Source organism: Dipteris shenzhenensis, chromosome 14 (assembly GCF_047967505.1).
Source record: "Dipteris shenzhenensis isolate YYH24624 ecotype China chromosome 14, Dip_SZ_1.0, whole genome shotgun sequence".
In the NCBI taxonomy this organism is placed as follows: domain Eukaryota; kingdom Viridiplantae; phylum Streptophyta; class Polypodiopsida; order Gleicheniales; family Dipteridaceae; genus Dipteris; species Dipteris shenzhenensis.
In genome coordinates this window covers 46737527-46762084 of record NC_141609.1, presented here as the reverse complement: position 1 = coordinate 46762084, position 24558 = coordinate 46737527, and the positions used below count along the sequence as shown (strand labels likewise).

Below are 24558 nucleotides of genomic sequence, written 5' to 3'. Positions count from 1 at the left end.
CGGATGCACAAGTGTGCTTTTACTGAATTTTTATGCCTTCTGAATAAATGATAAAGAAATATCAAAAGGGGCACTAAGTTTAGGGCCAATCTGGTGTCTTTGCAGGACAGGGGCAATCTAACTTTCTATTATTTATTTGGTTGGCTGTAATAATTCTCTAAGTGGCTGTAATCATGGTTGGTGGTTAATAATTGTTCACCGCCCTTTGGAGATCCCGAAGGTCAGTTTCAGTAGGAGCTTGGATGAATTAGTTTCAAGGCATCCATGAACACAACTATCTTGCGTAGGGTCATGGTGAAATCTATATGAACTTTTATAGCTTTCCCAGTAAACTTTAGCTTGAGAATTAAGATTGGGGAGTGGAAGCCTAAAGTTTCCACAGCTCACTTTGATAAGAAGTAGTTTCCACACTTTCACCATTGTAGTTGTTACAGACTGTTCTATTAATGACTGTTACCAAGTTCTTACAAAGCCCCAAGTAAACCAATTTTAGGTGTTGTACGTGTGTACTTTCAAAACTAGAGCAACTTCATGTTCTCTTACAAAAGTTTTGACCATACCTTCACTCCAGCTCGAAGGACTTCATTAAGAGATGTCAAAATTGGACGAGAAGATACAGTTGCAATCAATTGTGTATAGTGAAGACGTAGCAACAATACAGCAACCTTACAAACTAGCTCCACCTGCAATAACCAGCAACTCATATAATGGCACCTTGAAGATAGCATGTAATGGCAACCAATATCAAGGAACCAATCCCAACCAAAAATGCCATCCAATACACAGCGGCAATGAACTTCAACATATTGAGTAACACTAACCTGGCTGCCTTCGAGCATCCACTCTTTAAGGTACCCCATTAGTTTCAATCCATCTGTGAATGGCAGTGCCTACACTCAAATGAAGCGAGTTAACTGAGCAAATTTCATGTAGGGAACTCAAGGCATGATTATCAATTAAATTAACCGATGAGCTCCTTTTTCATGAATCTAAGAGTGTCCCATGAAGGCAATATAGACTAGAAATTTACCAGCAGTGCCTGCTCCAGGTCACTTGAACGGACATTAGACAGGGCCCGCAGAACATACGCAGATGGAGACAGTCCCAGCATCAGTGCATTAGGCTGGAAGGTAGTTTTCCCAATATTAGCCTGCAGTTTCAAATATCCCGCTCATCAGAAGATATGACTTAGCTAAATCAGATATGATGTCCTGAGATAGAAGCTTCACGATACCAGCTGAAACAAGCATCAGTCTTTGATAGGTTTACAGCGCTAGACTCAACAGATAATCAGACCCCATCCTTATCCTTCATTTAACTTCAAAATCAAACAAGCATGCACCTCATGTTGTTGTATACGCTCAGACTCCATCTCAGCCAAGTCCAGGGCCTCAATGATGGAGTCTGCAGCAGTCACAGATTCTTGTGTTCGCTTTCCTGCAAGGCCCACGGCACCCTCCTCAGGAACCTCTCCACTTGGGAGTAGAGGCGCATCAGCAGCATTGTCAAGGCCTGAATCAAAAAGAGCTTCAAGCCGCTTTTCTCTCTCTTCCTGCAGTGTTATTAACCCGAAACAACTGGGTCATGCATGTTGAACATAGTCACACTTAACTCGAACACTCGCTTGATTATAGCTTCACCAAAAGTGAACTGAATCCCAAGTCACATTATTTGTGTCCTACAGCAAACATATTCCAAGAATATCATAATACAGAAGGAAGTCAGTTCTAACTTTAAATCTCAAATATTGGAACAGGTATATGGTGACTCTGAATCATGCCTCCAATACACCCCAAACTCACAAAAAGAAGAGTCATGATCAGAAAATTCTGGGTGCACCTACCTCTACAAAAAATGGCTCTTCTGTACGCTCCCACCTTCGAATTGAGCGATCATGCGAACCAGTAACGATAAAATCCCCAAGACTGCTGACAGCCAGGCACCATATCTCTGCATGATGGCCTTCCAAAGTGAGCAAAAGCTCAAATTTGTCAGCATCCCAATATTTAACCATTCGATCTTTTCCAACGCTGAACGCATAATGAGTGTTACGCACAAACTGAACTGCCATTACACTGCCCATCATGACACGTTGTCAGGTTTCCAAATAAAAAATTGACCTGCATTTGCCAAGTTACTAACAAAAGATCGATTTTCACTCCTCTTGTACTCATTTGGAAAGATCAAACATTCATGATAGGCTGCTTCAATATCCTGATTACAATACTCATCTTGGGCCATCTACACAAGGCAGACCTCATCGGGCAAGACAGATCAGTGCAAAAGGGTAGATATTGCAGTATCAATGCAGACTGGCTCTTGTACGATTAAGTTCACAACAGTCGAGCATAAAATGCTCCACCAAAACAATTTGGATCTTTGTACATGAAACATTTAAAGTTTGAAAGGCTGGGACACAGAAGTTATCTATGAACACCTGCCCATTCACCTCTTGCCAACCTCTCTAAAGGAAGAACGTACGCTTCACGGACACATAGTCACAAATGGTGCCATTTTTTTAAGCGTGTGTATAACAACAGTCGAGCATAAAATGCTCCACCAAAACAATTTGGATCTTTGTACATGAAACATTTAAAGTTTGAAAGGCTGGGACACAGAAGTTATCTATGAACACCTGCCCATTCACCTCTTGCCAACCTCTCTAAAGGAAGAACGTACACTTCACGGACACAGTCACAAATGGTGCCATTTTTTTAAGCGTGTGTATAACAGAAATTAGGCGATTCCCTGTCATACATTGCTGCTATTCTTGGACGGAGTTTGGCGCTAATTCTTGAATGGTCCTTGTTTGCTGCAGATTTAGGGCAGCGTGTTATTGGCATATAAGTGACATGGTGCACAATTGCTGCTGTCTTTTCACGGGATTGTTTGTTGTCATGTCTACCCTGTCGGGTTGTGGAAGGTGTCTTTGCAGACTGGAGTAAATTCTATGTCAATTTGCTTTGACCACAGTGTCAACAGGTGATTTCTAAACAGTTCATTCATTTTTTATGGCAACTAATAAGTATCTTCCACTTCCCAAAGGGACATTCCGTAGCTTAAATTTCTTTTCCTTAAATGTAATTTTATACATGTGTGTGTGTGTGTGCGCATGTGTTATTATGTGTATCTATATCTATATCTGTATCTACATATATCTAACTGCAATACCACTTCCCCGTCGTACTGAAAGTTTCCCTACACTCAGCTTCACATGACAAGGTAGCTACTGTACACTATTTCTTACGCAACCAAGAAATGCACTAGTTTCCAAGAAAGAAGCAATGGCCATTGGTGGACTGCCGGGTATGAAAGTCTCAGCCCAATCTGAATCAGTGAAAGCATGTAACTGCAAGCAGCAAGTCAACTCCCCAAGAAAGAACAATCCATATGGCTGTGTGCCTGCAAATAATTGAATACACACTTAACCACTTTCCAATGTTGTGTCTCTTGGGCTATGCATATATCAATTGAGACGCCACAAACTGAACATCAGGTTTGGTATTGCACATATGAATCCTCATCCAACTGCCATCATGCATAGACAATTCAAGCACTGGTGGGCTTACAGTCCTGAAATCTTAACTTTTCTAAGAATTTTTTTAAATATTTGGACTGTGTCAACGCTATGCCCATATCATTCTACATAACCTAAATCCCCAAATGATAGTGTAGCAACCCCAAGTCTGACATCTCAAATGTAGACTATTATTCAGCTTTAAAATCTGCAATTTGTTTCTTTAGTTGTGGTCATGAGCAGCATATCATCCACATAAAGGATGACAATCAGCAAATCCCCCTTACCGTGCTTGATGTAGAGGGTGCTCTCAATTCGATTACGTAGACTCTAACTGGTCAAGTCACATCCATCTTTGCATACCAAGCCCAAGGGGCCTGTTTTAAGCCACACAAGGCCTTCCTCAACTTGCATACTTTATTCTCATGACCAGACATCAAAAAGCCAATGGTCTGATTGACATCTTCTAGCAGATTCCCATTAAGAAAGACAGCTTTTAGGTCAAATTGATGCACAAGCCAACTGAAATGTGCAACCATAGCAGTAACACAAGGTCTCCTTCTAATCTATCAGTTTTTGGATATTTTTTTATTTTAGGTTCAGGTATCTTCTCTTGGATCAATAAGAAACAACCAATAGTGGCATTGTCTTCTACCGAGGCTGAGTACAAGGAAGCATGTTTTGCTGCATGTGAAGCAGTGTGGTTGAGGAGGATCTTATGGCACATGGGAGTGCAAGAGGATGAGGCAACTGTGCTGAGGTGCGACAATCAAAGTTGCATGGCCATTGCTCTTTCGCAACCAACCATGCCCTATACGATGAATGGTACCCTCTGACTTACTTTTTAGCTTATACACGCATTTTGTACATATTACCTACTACCAACAAGCAAATACACTAACTCCCAAGTGTGATTTTTCTGAATATAGTCATATTCTAACTGCATGGCTTGCATCCAATGTACATTCTCTTGTGCATCCTCATAACTATCACATTCATCCAGATCAAGCATATTGCTCATCCAAGCTGTATCAAAATTTTGCATTATCCAACCAGTGACTGATCCGGCTTCTTGTACAGCTGTTCTCTCTTCTTTGACAAGTTCTTCCATAACATCATGTGCTATAGGCTGTTCAGGCTGATCCAGACCCTGATCTAGAGCATCCAAGGTCTATTGTGCAGGCTACAAATGCTAACCCGAAGTCTGTTGTGCAGGCTACAAATGTTGATCTTCTGTTGGTTTTCCAAATCTACTATCAACTGGCAGTGGGAAAAACCTTTAGATACTTCTCATGAACATGTCCTTCAGACTCAGTCAAAGACGGATTTAAGTTTTTTGCAAAAACCACATCCCTCCTGAAAGAAACCCTGAAGTGTGAGAATTGTAGATATCCACATTCGGTTTCTGTCATGCCAACCTCAAATGGTGTGATGGTTTTCAAAGCTTTGGTCGGGCATATATTCAAAACGTGTGCAGCACACATAATGGCTTCCATCCAAATTTTACGAGGCACCTTTCTACCCTTGATCATACATCTGGCTATCTCCATCAGAGACCTATTTTTCCTCTTAGCAACATCATTTTGTTGAGGCGTGTATGGCATGCCTTTTTTCTGCAAATACGCCATAAAAACATTTGACATGTACTCCCCCCTTTCCCCCCTATCTGTCCTCAGTTTGCATCATGCACCCCGCCCAGTTTTCAACAACGGCAACAATATGCTGAAACACAAATATGTCAGATTTCTCCGCCAAATGATAGACCCCGTGTAAATCTCAATAAAGGTCACGAAGTACAAATTACTTCCCAAGGATGGTGTCCTCAAGAGGCCCACACACATCAATGTGTATAAGCTGCAATTTTCTTCAACAGCCCTAACTGATCCATCCCTTGGAAAGGATTTCCTGTGCATCTTTCCCAAAACATATCCTTCACAGACATGTTTTGAACGGGTCTCCAGTGTAGGCATATCCAACACCCATTATATTTCTGTAAAAGCTGCAAACTGCCATAATTCACATATTATCCAACACCATACTATGTTTTGAAGGGGTCTCCAGTGTAGGCATATTATGTTTCTATAAAAGCTGCAAACTGACATAATTCACATGGCCAAATCTGGCATGCCATAATTCTGCATCTTTCATTGCAGATTTTCTTGTTGCCACATAAGCATTTTGCATACTGCTGTCATGTATATCCAACTGATATAACCATGATGTAAGTGCTTGTAGTGACTATTTGGCAGCCTTTTTCTCATTTCTTACAATGCACTGATCATGACGAAATCCCCCTGCTCTACCAAAAGAGGAAACTCAAAGCAAATTCTTCTTCATTTCTGGAACATATCGGGCGTCTAGAAGAATAAATCAATTCCATCTATTGAGGACAAAATAATCATCCCAACTCCCTTCACAATATATGAGGAATTGTTAGCAAATGATATTGTTTTGCCAACAGGGCTAGGCTGCAAATCAACAAACATGACTTCTAGAAGTAATGTGCAAGGATGTACCACTGTCAAACTACCAGATTGCATCTGAATTATAACTCACACTAATTGAACTGACCTCAAGATTGGGATCACAGCTGCATACTAGAAAGGACCACTCTTCAGCCACATAGTTTGCTGAAAGATTATCCTTGTCCCCATTTGAAGCATTAGAAACTGGAACTGACATTCTAGCTTCCTTCTTCTCTTTTTCCACTCTTGCATTCATTTTTATCCTTTGCATGAATCGCCGTTTGCCTTCCTAGGTGGCTATCCTAAAGCAGCCTTAAACTGCATACCACCTTTATGCCTCCCCTGACTCTTATTTTGGACAACAAATGCTTCAACCCCTGCTACGGGAAGAGGAAGATTTATTCTTCCTTGTATGTTCCTCCAACATTTTCTGACCACATTTACCTGACTAGGCAAGTTGTTGCGTGCGGGGAGCAATGGAATGGAGATGGAATGAAAGGGGGCAAACAAAAAGCTGAGGAAACAAGAGTAGTTGTAAATGGATAATGAGAAAGGACAAGTGTTGGCCAATATAGGCCTGCTAGAAGCATTTCGAGCCAGATACTATACAGTGTCATATGAATCTATGAAGGGCAGTATGGCATCAAATACATCAGAGGCTTCTACTGATGGCTGTTTTTACAGCCTAGCCAAGGCAAAAGGGCATGCTCAGCAAAAAACTACATCTCTACTGACAATTACCTTGCATGTGCTAAGCTGAAACAACCTATATACTTTGCTCTATGAGCTGTAGCCAATGAAAATGCATTTGATGGCCTTATCATACCCATTTCTATTTCTGTACTATTTTTTCGCTTTGAAAGTCCATTTTGTTGCCGAGTGTATGGCACTGTGCACTGATGTATGATACCCTAGGCTGCTAAAAAATCAAAGTACTCACCCTCCTTGTCAAGGCGAAGGGTCAAGAGTGTTTCCCCACTCTCATTCTCTGCTAAGGCAAGAAAATGTTTGAAGCTAGAGAAGACATCTGACTTCAATTTCTTGGAATAATCCAAGTAAAGCGCATGAAGTCATCCACAAAAGTAACAAAGTAGAAGTATCCTCCAAGTGACGTTGTCTGCATCGGCCCACATACATCACTATGTATGAGATGCAACTTCCCGGATGCACCAAGGGTCCCGTCTTTTGGAAATGGGAAACAATAAGCAGCCCTCACAGACATGTTTTGTAATTGCATGCATGGATGGGAGATCTACCACCATGTCCTTTGGATGCATCTTGACCAAACTATCAAAGTTAAGATGCCCCAATCTCTCATGCCATAATTGAGTATCGGAAATCAAGATTCAGCAATGGCATTAGCTTCTATAGCAGCCTCAAAGGTATCAAGGTGATACAGCCCATAGTAAAGTGTCACACTGAGTACAATATATTTTTCGTACCAGTTATACACAACACAACAATGTACGTTGAAAATAAGTCTGAAGCCATTTGTCAAGATGGCTAAAATAGAAATCAGATTCTTCTTGATACTTGGAACATACAAAGCATCCACAAGGGTCAATGTATCACTTGACATTGATGTGACCAGCACCTCACCAATCCTTTTCACGGGATAAGCTGCATTGTTTGCACAAGTGACAATGCCCCCGTTTGGAATCACTCAAGCACCGCCATCAAAATACTAGGCTGACTTCGAATATGGAATAGATAAAGCTGAAGCATGCACCTCCAGATTGTAGTGACAAGTCACAACAAATGCCCACTCATCCTAGGCCAAGTTTGCTGCCTCATGAGGATGATCATGGGTAGCAGGAGCATTTGCAACTGCAAGACCTTGCTGCTGTTTTTTCTTCTCCGAAGCAATGCAGTGGCAACATTCAAAGATGTCATGGCCGGGCTTCCTACAATAATTATAGGGCTTCTTCTTCTTTCCATCAGTCAGGAGAAGATGATGATGAGGTACCAGATGAAGATTTGGGCTTGCTGTCATTTTCCCTCCCTTTGCCTTTGTCCCGGTGATCGGTGGCAAAGGCCTGATCTGCATGAATAGAAGCAACCCTGTTTTGACAACTCTGCTCCCTTGCAATAGAAGGGCAACAAGTTGATTGAAGCTATAGTGGTCAGGATTACACATGGCCACTAGCCCCAATGTCATAGCAAATCACGTATGAGCCAAAGAGCCCATCAAGTGTCATTGACACTACCTGTGAATCTGGGACAATCTCATCAACATTTATGAGCTGCCCTCTAAAATCCTTAATCTTGGTGGGATAGGTATCCATGTTGTCCCCTTCGTTCATCTTAACTTTATCCAGCTACCTGAATAAATAGGCAACCCGGGCCTCATTACGAATCTGATAGAGACTAGCCAAAGTATCCCATGCATCCCTGGCTGTCTTGCACGACCGAATATGAGGTATGACCTGTCTTGCTATTCGTAGCAATCACAGCATGTGCATGTGCATCTCTCTAATCCCAATGAATATATTGGGGTGTTGGAGGGTCTACAGCAGACACTGTGAGTAGTGGTAAATGAACCAAAAGTGGCAGAAGTGGCCGTGGTGGGAGCAGGTGCCTATGGTGGAGAGACAGGTCTAGTCTCTGATCCATTGACAATACCCCAAAAATTTTGGGATACCAACAAGTGGCGCACCAATTACGACCACATGGGATACTCGGTACCATCAAGCTTGTCTTCATGGGCAAGCAGGTGCCCTGCAAATGTAAAAGACTTGAGGCTATAACTACAAAGAGATGGCTGCTCCAAGTATCTGACTGCTAGCTCCAAATGTCAGGTAAAAAATGACAGCAATCTCTGCAAATGTGAATGCCAAAAGTGGCTGCTCAAACACTGAGCAAAATATACAAGCTGTCCCCAAAATCTGCCGCAAGAATCTGTCCAACAAAACACTGGCCTGCAAAAGGCTGTCTTGCGAAAGTGACCAGCCCAAATTAGAAGGCAAATGTCTACAAATCTGTCCAATGAAGATATGAGCTAAATCTGTCCACAAATAGAGGGCTCAGGATACAAAGCCCCAAATTTTAAAGAACAAATTACCCAATCAAAGGGAAAATGCAAGAAAATCCCAAATTTGGCTTAATCAAGCAAATGTCACTAAAATTGGGAGCAAATCTAGCAAAAGCCCCAAATGTGGGGAGGGCGAAAATGCCAAAAAGAGAGCAAATTGAAAAAAAGCCCCACATTTGCCTGCAATTTTGCAAATGTGATTATGTGCTGCAATTTCTAGCCAATGTCAATGTTCCTCCTTACAATGTCTCAATAAATTGCCCCTAGCCTCAAAAATCCCCAAAATCCGCCAAATCGGACTGCTAAAAATAGCAATGTTTGAAATTTTACTCACACTGAGTGTTAAAATGCCAGAAAAGCTGTCAAATGCCTTTTGTACTACAAAATTGCAGCCCAATTAAGCCCCAATTTGTTGAATAAAATTGATCCAAAAACAGGGCAATTCAAGAAAAGCCTCAAATTTTCCACAAAATGCCCCAATTTCCTGTAGGAAATTGCACCTACAAATGCAAGCTACAAAATTGAGCAAGGGGCATGCCCTACCAATGTTCTTGGATTAGGGGTATTAAACCACAGATGCCCAATTTCATAAGGCCCCATATGAAGACAGAAAAAGGCATCACGAAAGGATACTTTGAGGGACGATGACCCTCAGTTGTTCATCTACCCATGGTGATGAGTGTGGACATTGAGGGCGGATGTGGAAGATCTCTCTCAGAAAATGTGTAATCAAATGAGAGTGACTCACAAAAGCAAACAGAAGTTAGATGTTGCTGCTTGCCAATAGTAGCTGTAGCTCTATACAACAGAGTGCTGCAGGCCTGATTAGAATCAGCAATTAAGCTAAAACTAGAGCTGCCCAAGGTTTGAGTGCACGCGAGGGAGGAGCTCTAACAACAAATCAAGGTGATACATGTCAAACAATATGGTTGCAAAAATACACAAGAACTAAAGAAGCACTTTCCCAATATACATTTCAACATATTTTAGATAGCCTTGTTTAATGAGAACATGATAAGATGAGAGAAGGTCACCTGCTCACTTGTCAATGAAAAGAATCTCTTTTTTTCCCAGAAATGAGGGTTTGTATTTTAAAAGTTTAAAAGTTTTAACTTTTACATCATATTCTCTGCCCCAAAACAACAAAATGAGGAGATAGAACTCAGGACTGACTGCATGCTGTAGCTAGACCTCTTCTTTTGGTACCACCAAATCTGATCGAAGGACCACAGAAACCAGGAGTGTGCCAAGAGGCGAAGGAGACATGAATTTTGGAAAGTTCTTTCGTCGGGGTCCTGTCCCAGGTTCGGCCTGCAGATGCTGTTGCCGTGCTTCCATGCGAACATTGTAAATGAAAAGAATCTAGCTCATGGTGATATTGAAAAAAAAGCCAGATCTTTAAACATCGCTTCCAGAACCAACAAGGGCACAATTTTAGTGGAAAGGCAGCCGATCAATTTCTTCAGAATAGCCATAGGAAGGAGACAGAAGTCACACACTTAGAGGTCATCTAATAAAATTAGAGGAAACCAAACTGTGCAGCCCTAGAGCATAGTTTTTTCCATACATTACCACACACATACTGCATACGGGTAGTACGGGAGTATGATTGAGTATGGATCAGCCCCTGGGGCTGAATCATGCGTGAACAGGAAATATACATTGTTCACATTTAATTGACAGAGAGCTACAAAACTTTCCACTTCAAACTTTTATTAATTTTGAAGTCAAGAAACTGATTTTAAAATGTTTCCATAAAGGTCTGGGAACCCTGTTCCCCCCCCCCCCCCCCCCAAAAAAAAAGCAAGTATGATTGACCAACCATACGTGTACGGAATAATTATTTCATACGTGTATGGTTCAGCCAACCATACGCATACGGACCCAACTATGCTCTAGAGTAGAATAATATCCATCATCCTGGCAGTGGCAGGTTTTTTGATGCAGATGGAGACCCCTCATTTTCTCTTTCCTTTTCCCAAAATCGTCATCCTATGCAATCCTTTAACATGTGCAATTTTATCTTTCAACCGCTTTAAATGTTATCAAAACATTGGCATAAAAGCGATAGGCTATAGAGCTGACCTATCTGCATGAGCAAATAATGACCGATGGCAATCTCCAAAGTCCAATCCCCAAATTTTCATGTTCTTGTCTGCAGATCCACTAACCAACAAAGCAGCATCGGAGGAGATGTCCATACAGAGGACTGGCAGCTTGTGACCATAAAGTGAGAGAAAGAATTTCAAAGAGTCTGCAAAAAAGACCTGCCACAGGAAAGGGGTTCATGTCAATGCATCCAAAACAGATGCTTGTAAGACAATTTACGTTGAGCGTAAAGACTAATCTAAATTTCAAAAGACTCATTAACCTTTACCTTGATAGTTGAATCAAGAAGAGCAACAGCAATATACTTGGCATCAGGACTAAAGCGCACACAGAGTACATCTTCAGCCATCTTCAAAGTGCGTACATTTGTAATGGCCAAGCGCTTTGTTGCCTGGAATAAGAGGCAAACAATCATAAGAGTGGAAGGAGGTGGAACAACCATATGGGTAGCAAGAAACTAATTTGCACAAAAGTTCCACTTGAAATCAACATGCACACAATATTTAGTGTGCCCATTAGTGAGTTGTTTTGAATCTTGAATTTATATTTTGCCAGAATCCAGTGGTTCAAAAAATCATGTCTACAATTCAACTATAACCAGCCTTTTTCCCATGGCATTTGCCAATACTTTGGGTGTATCACTATCCACTATATACATTTGCTTCCATTTCAGAAACTTGCAAATGAAAGCTTCAAAAGTTGTATAAGCTAAGGCAACAATCGTGTACCAGATTTGACAGCCGCATGTGAAATTATTCATACTTTTTCAAGTTGGCACGGAAATAGCCAAGCTTTTTGCAGATCGACCATGATACTCTAGCAATATCCATACACACTGACTTCTAAGAGACACGACAAACTTGTTAGAAGATGAAATCCTTACAGAGGGTATCCCTCAACGGAAGACTGATAGATGGGCCCAGGAATTGCACGCGGAAGTGTTTCACTATGGAATCAAGCTTCATCAACATGGTTGTACTTCACAACCATTCATGTGAGTGCAAGCAGCAAATAGACTATGCTCAAAGACAAATATAGAAGCAAGGCGTATATATTTCCATCCGTCCAAAACCAGACATAACACAATACCAAAATGTCCTCCTACTATCACCTCTACACCTCTGAGCCCGCGTGCTCCACTGAACATAGGTAGAGTCTCTGTCCAAAGGATCTCTTCCACCTTATTGTCTGGATACCAGCCTAGGTGGGCTGCCACTCTAGCTCAATCTACGGCTCCTTCAACGTCACATTCTTCTCCTGAAATGTAGGCCGAAGGCTGCCCCTTTGCTGCTCTTGTTTGCTGGTCCTGAGGGCTGCTCCAAGTGATCATAAATGGGGGCCCAAATGCCCCCTTTTACAGGGCCAAAATAACCGACTGCTCCAAACACTGTAGCCAACTCAAACAGGCCGACTCCTTGCTGCAGACCATACGCCCCCCCCCCCGAGGCCACTCTTGCAGGCCTTTTGCTAGCCCTGCCTAGCCACGTGGCTGCCACTGGCCCAAGCAGGCCTGCCCATATCCAGCCTAGTTCCCAAGCCCTTTGGCCATCCATAGCTTGCTGGTTTCCCTGTGCAGTATGTCCTCTCCAAGCATCTAGAGCCTTCTCTGTCAGATCTGCCCTCCATGGTGGATCTCCTCTGCCAGGTACTTGTGCATCCTCTCTGCTGCCCACATGGCATCCCATGTGCTGCCCATGTGGCAGCCCAACAACTCGCCACAGATTGATGCACAGATTGGGCTTGGGGACCTTCCGTCCATGTTCACTAGACCAAAGGCACGGTCGACAGGGGTAGCAGTGGCTCTTGTCCCACGCAGGGCCATAGCTAAGAGACCACGCCAGATCACAGATACCAAGCATCGCCAGCACTCTATCACAAGTTTAATGGCACCGCAGCCTCCTGCTCCCCCTTGGGCTTAACCACCCCGCTAGCTTCCAGAGGATCATTATAGTGATCTACACCACAGTTTCCATCCTCTCCATGGGCGCGGACATTTTTATGTATTAGCAACTATGATGAATCTAACAGCAATTCGATAGAGAGAGAACAATTATGGTGAGACGTTGATGGAATTTGATAGCGATTCACTGGAAAGAGAACTACCACGGTGAGACGTCGATTGAATTTGACGACAGTTCACTAGACAAGCCTATGCCATTGCCGTTTTGTGCTTCCTATTTCGTGCTCGAGCTAGCTACCATGCCCTGCCCCGTCTTCTGAAATTCGCAGAACAAGGCGCTACAAAGGTCCAGGAGGGATTTATAACCCCATTGTCGCATGGCACGGCTAGCCAAACCTGCTTAGAGCAGCAACTCGAGATTGACAAAATATCACTCCTCGGAACCGACGAGACGAACAAGACTTGCATTGTAGTGTAGAAGCTCACGGATAGAACCTGGATACCATTGTCTTTTTCAAAAGGGGATTGGTTTTGGGCCACTCTCTCGACTGGTCCACTTTCATGACAATGGCACCTGGTAATGTATTTTTTAGTACTAGTACTAGTTTTGAGTTTTGTGTTTTGAGCTTGTTAGTATAACACTCAACAAGGGCCCTAGGCCCTAGCGAGCCCTTTGCCTCATGACTATGTTGTACTTAGGACTTAGTACTACCATTCTGCATTTTTTGCATTTTGCATTGGTGTGGATGCTCGTTTAGTAGCTCCACCACCACAACTCGTTTGTACTAGGTATTTCACAGTCTCATAGACCCATCGGTCTTCCGAAGACTTTAATAAACTTTCTTTCTTCTTTCTTTCTTCTTTCAACCCACAGTGGTATGAGTTACTCTTTGATTGTACTTTGTCTCATAGGCCCGCGAGGCTTGATGAAGACGTAAATCTCTCTCTCTCTCTCTCTCTCTCTCTCTCTCTATGTGCTTCAGCCCCCCCCCTTGTTGCAGCTCCCTCCCTCGCCGCCTCAGCCCCACCCCCTCTTTGCAGCTCCCCCCCTTGCCGCCTCGGTCCCCCCTCTCCGCCTCAGTCCCCCTCTCTGCTCTCAGCCCCACCGTCCACCTCACCCTCTCCATCTCAACCCCCCTCTCCGCTTCAGCCCCCTCCCCCCCAGGGTGTCTTGCAGCCTCCCCCCTTTGCTCCGCATCCCATTGTCTTGTCCAAGGATGTTTTGGCAGACATCTATGAGGTTTGCAGCTCCCCCTAGATACATTGCTTCACAAATCTCCCAAAAGAACACAAAAAAATCAGCGCCAGAAACATGGGGAAAGGAGAAAGGGAGAATGACAAGAACAAGGGGAGAAGCAAGAAAGAGGACAAGAATCCAAAACAGCCAAATTTAGAGGATGTGAACACACGCTTCAATCAAAGCGGACTAGGAGTGGACAGCAAAGCAATAATGAAGCACTCTACATCATCCCCTTCGGCTGCATCATCAACATCCACTTTGGGGTCATCGACTTTGACATCCACATCGATTGCTACTACAGTCGGTACACCAAGTTCACCGCCTACTTCGCAGTCTCCGAAGACCTAAATTGGTCCATAGTACTCTTTCTCTTCCCTCTCAACCAGCCCTCCTTCCAATACTCAATCGGAGTCACTTCATCACTGTCTCAGACATCTTCTCTCTCTTTTTTTTTTCAGCACAGTACTCAGCAAGGGGCCTTAGCGCACCCTTTGCCTCAGCCCTTTGTGGCTTGTATGAGTTTCTCTCTTTGATGTCACTTTGTCCCATATCTCATGACAAGAGAAATCACTAATCCGTGATTAGTAGACATTAAAACATTATTATATATTATACGCCAATGGTGTATCATGAATATGTATTTATGATGGACACCGACCGATTTGTCATGGCGGTGGATCATCTAAGTAGATAGGACTAGTCGAGCTAGAGCCACTGCTTCAGACGGCATCGAATTTGGACATGTGATACTTATTCTATTAATAAGAATGTGCACACACGTGTCTAGGTCCTAGGGGCAATAGGAAGGGAAGGGTGCATTAAGGTGCACTGAATGGTAGATGCATGGGTCATAGGCTAAGGGTAGGTGTAAATGGGAAGATGGAACTTGAGTGATCTCAAAGAACATTAATGAAAGGGTATCACCCTTTCATTGTGAATCTCACGTAGCATTCTTCATTCACCTTGCATTCATCTGCCATCTCACACACACCTTGCATGTAGGTCGAATTAGAAACAAGTACTCTCACGAGGGCGCTCTTCCCCATTGGAGGGCCAATTGGCATTCAAATTCTGCATACATTGCACACATTTGCATTCTCGAAAAGTCTTGTTCTTCACATTTGGTATCAAAGCATCGACGATCCACCACCGGGACAGCAAGAGAGTGCGCGGGGCGGAGGGTGTGAGGGCACGAGAAGGCCGCGCGGAAGAGAGCCACAGAGGGAAGGCTACACGGAAGGCGCAGCAGGGGAGTGGCGTGGAAAGACATGTGCGAGAAGAGCCGGATGAAGGACAACGTGCGTGGAAGCCTCGTGTGAAGGAGCAAACAGAGTGCTGCAGATCTTTGCGCAGATCAGCGCTGTGTGGGAAGATCGTGGCCTGGTGACAAGGGCGACAGAATTCCTGCAGTAAAATTTTGAACGGGTCAAATAGGAACCCCCCAAAGGAAAGGGCTTTCCCTGATTTTTCTGGTCTTTGGACGGGAACGGGGTGACACTCCCCCCGTGCGAATAGATCCTTAAAACCCTTAAACCGTGGGAAAAAGAGACCCCCCCCCCTGTTCTCCCCAACGAAAAGTCGGATTGGAACAAGATTTTAAGGGGGTGATCCACCCATCAAGTACCTCCTATAACGGTATCTAGAGCTCCAATCCACTCAAAACAAGTAGCCCAAACGGAGCATACCAGTTTACAGCAGAAATACAAGAAGAAAAGCTTAAAAAAGAAGGAAGAAGAGGTTATTTCAAGTGTTTTCTCAACACAAACAAAGCGTGAGTCAAATAAGTACCACCAACTCTACAACACTTGACTTTTTGCTGTAAAACAAACCCCTTTTCTGAAATTACAAGAAGTCATTTTCTCTCTTGTATTACTAAAAGGAAAGAATGGAAGGAGAAAGGATATTTAATAATGAACTTGTCCTTTTCCCTCCACTACCAGAAGGACATAGGGAGAGAACACCATCACCTCCTCCTGAAAAGGATAATGTAGATGAGAGTTACACACATATTGAGTATGATAACCCACGTATAGAATTACCTTCATCTCTCTTTCAAGATCTCTTGATAGGGAGTTTTCCTTTAGAAATGAAGGGAGAAATGAGTTCATCCAAGAGCAAGACGTTGAGTTTACGCCTTTAACTCAAAATCCCTTACACATGGATTATAATCCAAGTGCAAGAGGGAAAGAGGAGTCTCCCGTTGATAAGCTGGTTTCTTAGCTTAGCCATATGATTGAACAATCCATTATGACAAAATTAGGGACTAAGAGAGTGCTGAATTTTGGGGATGATGATTTAAGTACCCCCTCAAAGAGAGCTAAATTCCAACCTCGAGAAAGAATAGAGTTCCCAAAGTATGATGGAGCAACAGAGGCGGATAAAATCCTCAATTGGATTCGCCATTTTGAGCTATATTTTGCCCATCAAGATAAGACCGACCACGAGAAGCTTGCTCTTGCCACACTGCATCTACAGAAGGATGCTTTGATGTGGTGGTCTTTATCACAAACAGGAAAAGAGCCTATTCTTCAATGGTCCAAATTTGTAGAGCAACTTAAGGCCACTTTCATGCCTTCGAGGCATGAAGAAGAATTGACCTTCCGCTCGGAAAGGTTCAGGCAATTCGAAAACGAGAGTAACGCTGAATTTACAGCTAGGTTCTCGAAACTCTCTTTAGAGTTACCTGTGATCAAGGGCTTGCTTTTAGGTGCATGTGTGTATCTAGGGGAGATGATGTAAGCACAAAGGCCCCCACATGGGAGGTTCCTTTGATTTATCCAGTCCCACTGATGTTGCCACTAATGTAGGGGAGGTGCCTACACCTTCCTCTCACTCTCTATAATGGAGGATCTTCCTTCATTCTAATCCATGGATTTTGCCTCACTTGAGCTCTCTCTCTTTGTGTCATGATGCACGTATTCTATCCTGCACACTTCTTCAAATGTCTCAATCCTTCATTTTTAATAGGGCATACAAACTCTCAACTCCAATACAAATTTTTTTCTTCTTAACAAAAGTAAGAGGAAAAAACCATCCATGCTCTTGGTGTGGCCCCTTTAGTTTCTCCATCTCCTCGCTTCACCCTTCTTGCTCCCCTTGTTGGTCCAGATGCTCCATGCCAAAACCCCATGGAGGAGGGAGGGATTGAGAGCGGATTGTAGTCGATCACGATTGTTGGGACTATTATAGAAGGAAGAAGTATTTAGCGACCCTAACCCCGAAAGTGAGGTATGAGGTTGAAATGTTCAAGCCAACCACCTTGAAAGACCTCACTAAATTGGCTGAGATTGCTAAGAGGAAATTGAATCCTTGTAAACCCTTCAACAAAGGAAAGGAGAAAGCTATTGTACAAAATGTTAACAGCCAATCACGTACTAGATGGATACCATTTCCTTCCATGATTGACGATGAGAAGGAAAAGCTAATTAAGGAGGGTAAATGTTTCCGAAACACAAGCCAAGGCATCCATGGCATAAATGTCCTATTCTATTAGCCAAAATTGCCAAAACAAATTCTGTAAAAGGGAAAGGAAAAGCATCCAAGCAGGAGGGTGAGGCTTCAACCTCCTCATCCCAAGACTCTACGGTGAACATAGAACCAAGAGTAAATGCTATCCATTCAGCCAACACTGGTGTATGGATGTGTGAACTGAATAGAGAGTAAGCATATTCATTGTAGAGTATGGACAGAGAATAAATATTTTTCTCCTCCATGTAGAGCGTCTGATAGGATAAATAGGGCTGAAATAGAAGAGTTGGAAAAAGAGATTGAAGGTCTATAGTTTCTATAGACTAAGTAGCTCTCCATCGCAAAATCATCCATAGCCAAGGTCTACCTAGTTCAATGAAACATTTGGGTGAGGGAATCGTTTTAATACTGACCAGTTTGTTGAGAATACGTTTCAGCTTACTGTAAAGAGATTTCAGCAGCTAAGTATTCAGAAGAAGATTCTGAGCATGAAGAGATACTGAAGAGGCACTGCAGTGGTACTTCTGCATTTTGAATATTCAGCATCAAGAGGAATCAGAACTTGAAGATGGGATTTAAGTTCCGATTCAGAAGAGATAGTGTACTACCAAGAGAAGATTATTTGCAGATTATGAAGAGGAGATGCAAATGTGGATCATCTGAGTAGATAGGACTAGTCAAGCTGGAGCCACTGCTTCAGACGGCATCGAATTTGGACATGTGATACTTATTCTATTAATAAAAATGTGCACACACATGTCTAGGTCCTAGGGGCAATAGGAAGGGAAGGGTGCACTAAGGTGCATTGAATGGTAGATGCATGGGTCATAGGCTAAGGGTAGGTGTAAATGGGAAGATGGAACTTGAGTGATCTCGAGGGACATTAATGAAAGGGTATCACCCTTTCATTGTGAATCTCACGTAGCATTCTTCATTCACCTTGCATTCATCTGCCATCTCACACACACCTTGCATGTAGGTCGAATTAGCAACAAGTACTCTCACGAGGGCGCTCTTCCCCATTGGAGGGCCAATTGGCATTCCAATTCTCCAAACTTTGCACACATTTGCATTCTCGAAAAGTCTGGTTCTTCACACCATAGGCCCGCGAGGCCTCCGTGGACGTTAATATATATTTTTTTCTTTTCTTTCTCTGCTAAGCTCACTCGATCGCCACCTAGCATCCAACCCCACCCCTCCACGTTTATACCAACTCCCTTCTAGTTTGAGATCCCGAGAGGACCAGGCTTCACAAAGGTTGATACACTGGATGCCTACGAGTCTCTTCTCATAGAGGTACATAGCATTCGTGCGCGGTAGGTGGAGCTGACCCACTCTGCACAGGAGCAGGCGCGTTTCACGTAGGAGCAGGCACTTATTATACAGCAACACATTAGTCTCATTCATGAGCTCAAGCAAGACATCGTAGAACTCAAGAAGGAGATGTCTTCTTTGAGCATTGCTTCAGGGCGCACACCAGCAGCAACAAAGCAGGCCCAGATGGCCCCTATGCAAGTCTGCCATTACACTGACATCCAAATGGGTAGATGTGGTGAAGCGGGAACCTACGAAAGCAACCATTTCAGCTACCCTTTTGGAACAGCAGCAAAGGGCCAATAAGGCTCTCAACATCAGAGTCCGCGGGATCCCACGCACAGAGGTCACACCGAAGGACAATGCAACCACCTTTGTTGCAAACACTTTAGGGGTTCCTAATCATGCTATTGTGGGAGCACGGCGAGTGGGGAGATATCCCAATAGAGAGCAGCTCAAAATCACAACCTATTCAAGGGTAGAATTTTTAGTTGGGCAGCATTAATTACAAGAGAGCATGTGGGCATTGCGTGGCGATCGACTTTACGAGATCACCCCTTGATATTGAGGGCCTGGTCAGAACCTGGGAATTTCTCGAAATCCTACACAGGACAAGACAGTTTTTTCTGTACAAAGACACATCAGAGCCTAGAGCGTCCCCCACCAATAGTCAGTGGGTACACTTGGGAATCAGGCTATAGGGAGGAGACAAGGGAGACAGGTGGAGTACGTGGGATCCAGTGGAGTGGGAGTACTATATAGATCATCCCTCATTGGGACGATTTCAATTGAGAGGAGGGACCCACACTCTAGATTCCTTTAGATACGGATACGATGCACGACTACTCGGGATATCTTGCTACTTTCCACCAGAGACATCACATTTCATTAGAGCAATACGAGAGGAGGCCGAGATGTCACCGTGCGCACCTCTTCACCAAGATATCATGAATTTTTCGAGTCGCAGAGATGCCCTCCTAGTTGGAGACTTAAACGCGAGGACAGGAGCACGTTAGGTACCACTGCTAGATTTCCAAGAGGATGCACTTCTACTACCCAACATAGATCTTGTTGGTGTTGGCATATCACGAGTGTTCAATGACAAGTAGGCCCCTATCACCTCTTATGGGCATGCGCTTCTTGGTCTGGGTACAGCACATGATCTCATTCTCTACAATGGTCTTGAGCAATGGCCCTCCTCTGGTGGCTTCACCTGCTTCCCACATGGAGGGACTAGTGTGATTGATTACATCTTGGGACCCCTTGCCTTCACATCACACATGTTGCCCCCTTTCTCCAACCTTGTTTGGCATTTATATAGACGAGCTTGAGTCTTTTATGGGGACCCTAGGGGGAGTTGGATGCTCTCTTGCAGGCTCCTTGATCCAAATTCTATTATATGCTGATGATGTGGTGTTGTTATCTTCATCCGTTGAGGGGCTCCAAAGACACCTAGATGCACTACTGACTTTTTGTGAGTCCCATGACTTGAAGGCCAACCTAGGTAAAACCAAGGTTATGATCTTCAACACCTCCCAAGCTGCTATGCACACAGACCAGTTTACTTTTGACGGGTCACTGGTTGAGATTCTCTCATCATACAAATACCTAGGGGTTCCATTCTCTGGCCCTATTTCCACGATGAGACCGGCGATGCAGGCCCGCTTGAGACAATGCTTCCACTCACATTTTCAGGACCCACAAACCAAGGTTCTCCTCTTCCACTCCTTGGTCCGACCCGCAGGCATGGCTTGGAGATAAATCTGGTTTGTCGTTGAATAGTCTAGGACCCACCCCGCCGGAGCCGAAAAAGCTGAGTGCACAAAGTGCAAAAGAGTTATGAACATTCGGTGATTGAACCCAGGAGAGGATACAGAGTGGAATCGAGTGGAGCGATTACAAGCTCTCTTGCTATCACACATGATCCGCAGCAAGCCATCGGTTCATCATCAGATTGTTCAGGCTGAGTTCGGGGCATCTCCATTGCAATTGGATGCAGGATTCCAGACTATTACTTACCTGGTTGGCGCTGTCCTCTTCTATGGCATTAGCAGCTGAGGGTGATCAAAGATGTTCGTATGCACACACGCGGATGGTTTGAGAGACCAGGTTTCCACATAGACAAGCTGCCACCCTTCTAGTATAGCATTCACGCCCTATTTGTCCCGTTTCAGGGCAACGAGTTCAACCCGATCATCCGAGAGGACCTTTTACAGCTATACACATTCAAGACCTGGTTGGCACCGGGAGAGCTTCTTGTGAAGCTCAGCTTATGTAGGGATCATTGCTTTTGCGCATCTCCAAGGAGGGTTTCATTGACCCGCCAAGGTACACTAAGATCCACTTAACATACTTGCTTAGGATTTCCATTGGGCAATTATGTGATCGACTCCGTATTGAGAGTGCATGAGCGAAGGGGATACCTAGAGAGAGCCGCATCTACACACTATGTGACCAACATGAGATTGAGTCAGAGGAGCACTTCGCCTTCTATTGCCCAGTCTAGTACCAGATCCGTGGACGATACCACTGCCTCTTCAGAGACGGCTTCGGGCCCCTTTCCAGACTTCTCTCATACCCAAACCACAAGTGCATCGCCACTTTCAGTTATGAGGTGGCTCGACATAGAGAGCATCTCATCAGATCACAGAGACACGGACGAGGGGCCTTATCAGACTCATCTCAGAGTGTGATCACGCAGTTCTTCCAGCCAGAACATGCTACCCCCCTGATCATGGATAGCAAGCGAAGCAGAGACCCCAAGATCGAGACGTGACACATTCGACAGAGCACTAGCTGATATCTCATCCATGTTCAGACCCAAGACATGCCGACAGGGGTCACTGTGGTACTTGTCAGGCGCAGAGTCGTCGTCGGGAGGTCATAGCCGACTACACTTCCAGACATTTGACAGCGTTCTATCATGGGCTTCATACCTACACAACCTAGCCCATCACAGGGCCTACTTTATCAGCATACCTATTTTCTTCTGCAATAGAGCACATATGCATACCTATGTGTGCCCTTAGGGCTTGCCTTGTGCTTTAAAAAAAGTATTTTCCCTTGACTACTTTTTGATCAATAACATCACAACGTTTGTACCTCCTTCAATGCTGGTATAACTGCAAACTCTAGACTCTGTGCCCTCAATCAAAGGCTGCATTTGGCTTTGATCTCAATCAATCCTTTACGAAATTCCCCTGCTAATTGTTATTACTAGTACAAAGCCACCAAGACACAACGCTTTAAATGTTCTTTTCAATCTAGCACTGACACAAAGTAGTGCCCAAACCAAAACTCGTGTTGCTTTGGGTAGCATGAAGACAACTCAAAAATGTTACCATCTAATTGCATTTGCTAAAAGCTCTTGGGTAAAACAACCCACTCAAATTGATTGAAATTTCATTATCAATGTAGTGGCTGCTCATGGAGCTCTTACTGTATCAGACACATGTCCCATATATTTCCACATTTATTGCCCTCCTGTTAGATCTCATGAGCCCCACCCCTTGTCACTCCCAAGTTACCGAATAAACAAAATGGCGTTGAAGAGTTTCAAATACCTGGCCTAATAGCTTTGAGTGAATGAACAGTTATTACATAAAATGACATTTTTTTGGACACTTGCAAGGTTCCATTTATGACTTGGAGCTTGAAATGTGACCCTCTATTTCATGAATGTCTACCAAGACCCAGAGGGTCGAAGGGACCAATATGGAATTCAAAGTCAATACATCAAAAAGGAAGCCTAAATGCTTCTCCTGAACCTGTAAAACCAACATAATTTAATAGAAGTAGTAAAAAGCATGTATATGCATGTGAAGATCAAGTTGCTGCATGAGAAGAGCAGGTTTGTGCTGTACCATAAGCCCTTTAGAAAAATGCATTCCACTGCAAGGGAAGGACTACCAGAAATTAGCCCACAAAGGTAGCTGATTGGGACTACATAGAATTAAAGAATTAAGTGAGGATGAATTGCTGCTCAGCGGGCTGCATCTTAAGCTAGTAAATTATGCCTGGTCGATAGCCTGTTAGCTATTTAGTAAAAATCTACAGCATGTTTCAACTATGCCTGGGATAACCAAGCTTGGGACTGTAGACTGAAGGAGAGGCATCAAATTTGGTAAATTACCGGCCATCCTTGAAGGTATTTTTGTGACAAAAGTTTGTGCCAATCTATGCTATACAAAATAGTAATATTTGGGATGCACTTGTTCTTTAACTTGAATCATAGATTTTGTGGTGGGATACATGCACATTATCTAATAAGACTTGAATAGACATGAAAATTTCATGTAAGCAGGAAAGCAAGTCATAATTCAAAATCACTGTGCAGTTCGTACATCATTTTTATCTGCTACTAGCTCGTAATCCCAGAACTTGACATCGTGATCTGCACTCCCACTTACAAACCCTTGCCCATTTGGAAATGGTGTGACTGACCATACTGCACCTGAATGGGCTTCTACCTCATTCACCCTCTCACTTGCTCCAACATCAAAGATCTCCAGTATTCCTGCCTTTGTACCAACAACAGCATACCGATTCCCTGGCACAAAAATTCCACTCAGACCATAGCCTGCTTCTATAGTACGCAGACATGAGCCAGTCATTGGATTCCAAATTTTTACAGCATTATGGCTTGTTGACAATAGTAGAGTATTGTCATGACTCAGTGTGAGACTTCTTACATCAGACCTGTGACCAGGTAGGTCAATTGAATGTGTCCGAGATGAAGATTCATCTGTAAGTTCATACACTTCCAACATATTATTGTGCAAAGAGAGAGCCACAGTTCCAATATGACCCTTTTTAGACGAAGCAGGGGAGAACGAGAATGAACGAGCTTTTTGTTTCAGACGCAGCACTTGTAATAGCTGAAACTTGTCTGATGCAGATAATGCATCTTCCAATTTTCCCTCCGTTTCTTTCTCAGTGTTTTCCTTCAAGCCTACAGTCTCAGCCTCTGCAGCTTTATTGATCTTCTCACGCTTCCTTTTCATTCTTCTCTTTGCCTTTTTCAGAGCCTCTGCTTCATCTCGGACCCTGTACACCTCTAGCGATTTTCCAGCCATTTGACAACCCAAAAGAGATCCAGTATTATCAAAACGAACTGTAACAACGCGATCAGCGCTTTGACGCTTTAAGTCACCAATATGCCTTAAACTGCTTGAACTTTCTGCCTTTACAGAAGTTTTCCCTTCTGTCTCTGACATTTCTCCATTCACAGAATAGACCCGAAGCTCTACGTCTGCTGAACCAGATACAAGATACCTTTCTGAAGGATCAACATCCAAAGACCATATCTCAGTCTTGTGACCAACCACTGTTTGCACACAGTATTTGGTATCCAGGTCCCACACCTTCACAAATGTATCTTTTGAGCAACTCACCAACCTCTTTCTCTTTTCCAGGAAGACCACATCTGTAACCTGCAATCTCCATATATGTCAGTTAGAACTGCAAAAAAACAATCATTTGAAAATCTTACACAAAAGTAAACAAGGAGAATAG

The 24558-nt window shown here is 43.5% G+C and overlaps 1 protein-coding gene across 5 annotated transcripts in view; it reads right to left on the bottom strand.

Moving 5' to 3' along the window:
* The window catches only part of LOC147894726 (transducin family protein / WD-40 repeat family protein), a 71827-nt gene that overhangs the window by 26414 nt on the left and 20855 nt on the right, over nucleotides 1-24558 (bottom strand). For all 5 annotated transcript variants that reach the window (XM_087384933.1, XM_087384935.1, XM_087384931.1 and 2 more), the window contains exons 3-10: nucleotides 23388-24476; nucleotides 11391-11513; nucleotides 11099-11280; nucleotides 1844-2075; nucleotides 1343-1552; nucleotides 1031-1150; nucleotides 822-890; nucleotides 561-683 (exon numbers count right to left, since the gene is read on the bottom strand). In XM_087384933.1, coding sequence (XP_087241059.1) covers nucleotides 561-683; nucleotides 822-890; nucleotides 1031-1150; nucleotides 1343-1552; nucleotides 1844-2075; nucleotides 11099-11280; nucleotides 11391-11513; nucleotides 23388-24476 — 2148 coding nt within the window. The remainder of the gene's footprint in view (nucleotides 1-560; nucleotides 684-821; nucleotides 891-1030; nucleotides 1151-1342; nucleotides 1553-1843; nucleotides 2076-11098; nucleotides 11281-11390; nucleotides 11514-23387; nucleotides 24477-24558) is intronic.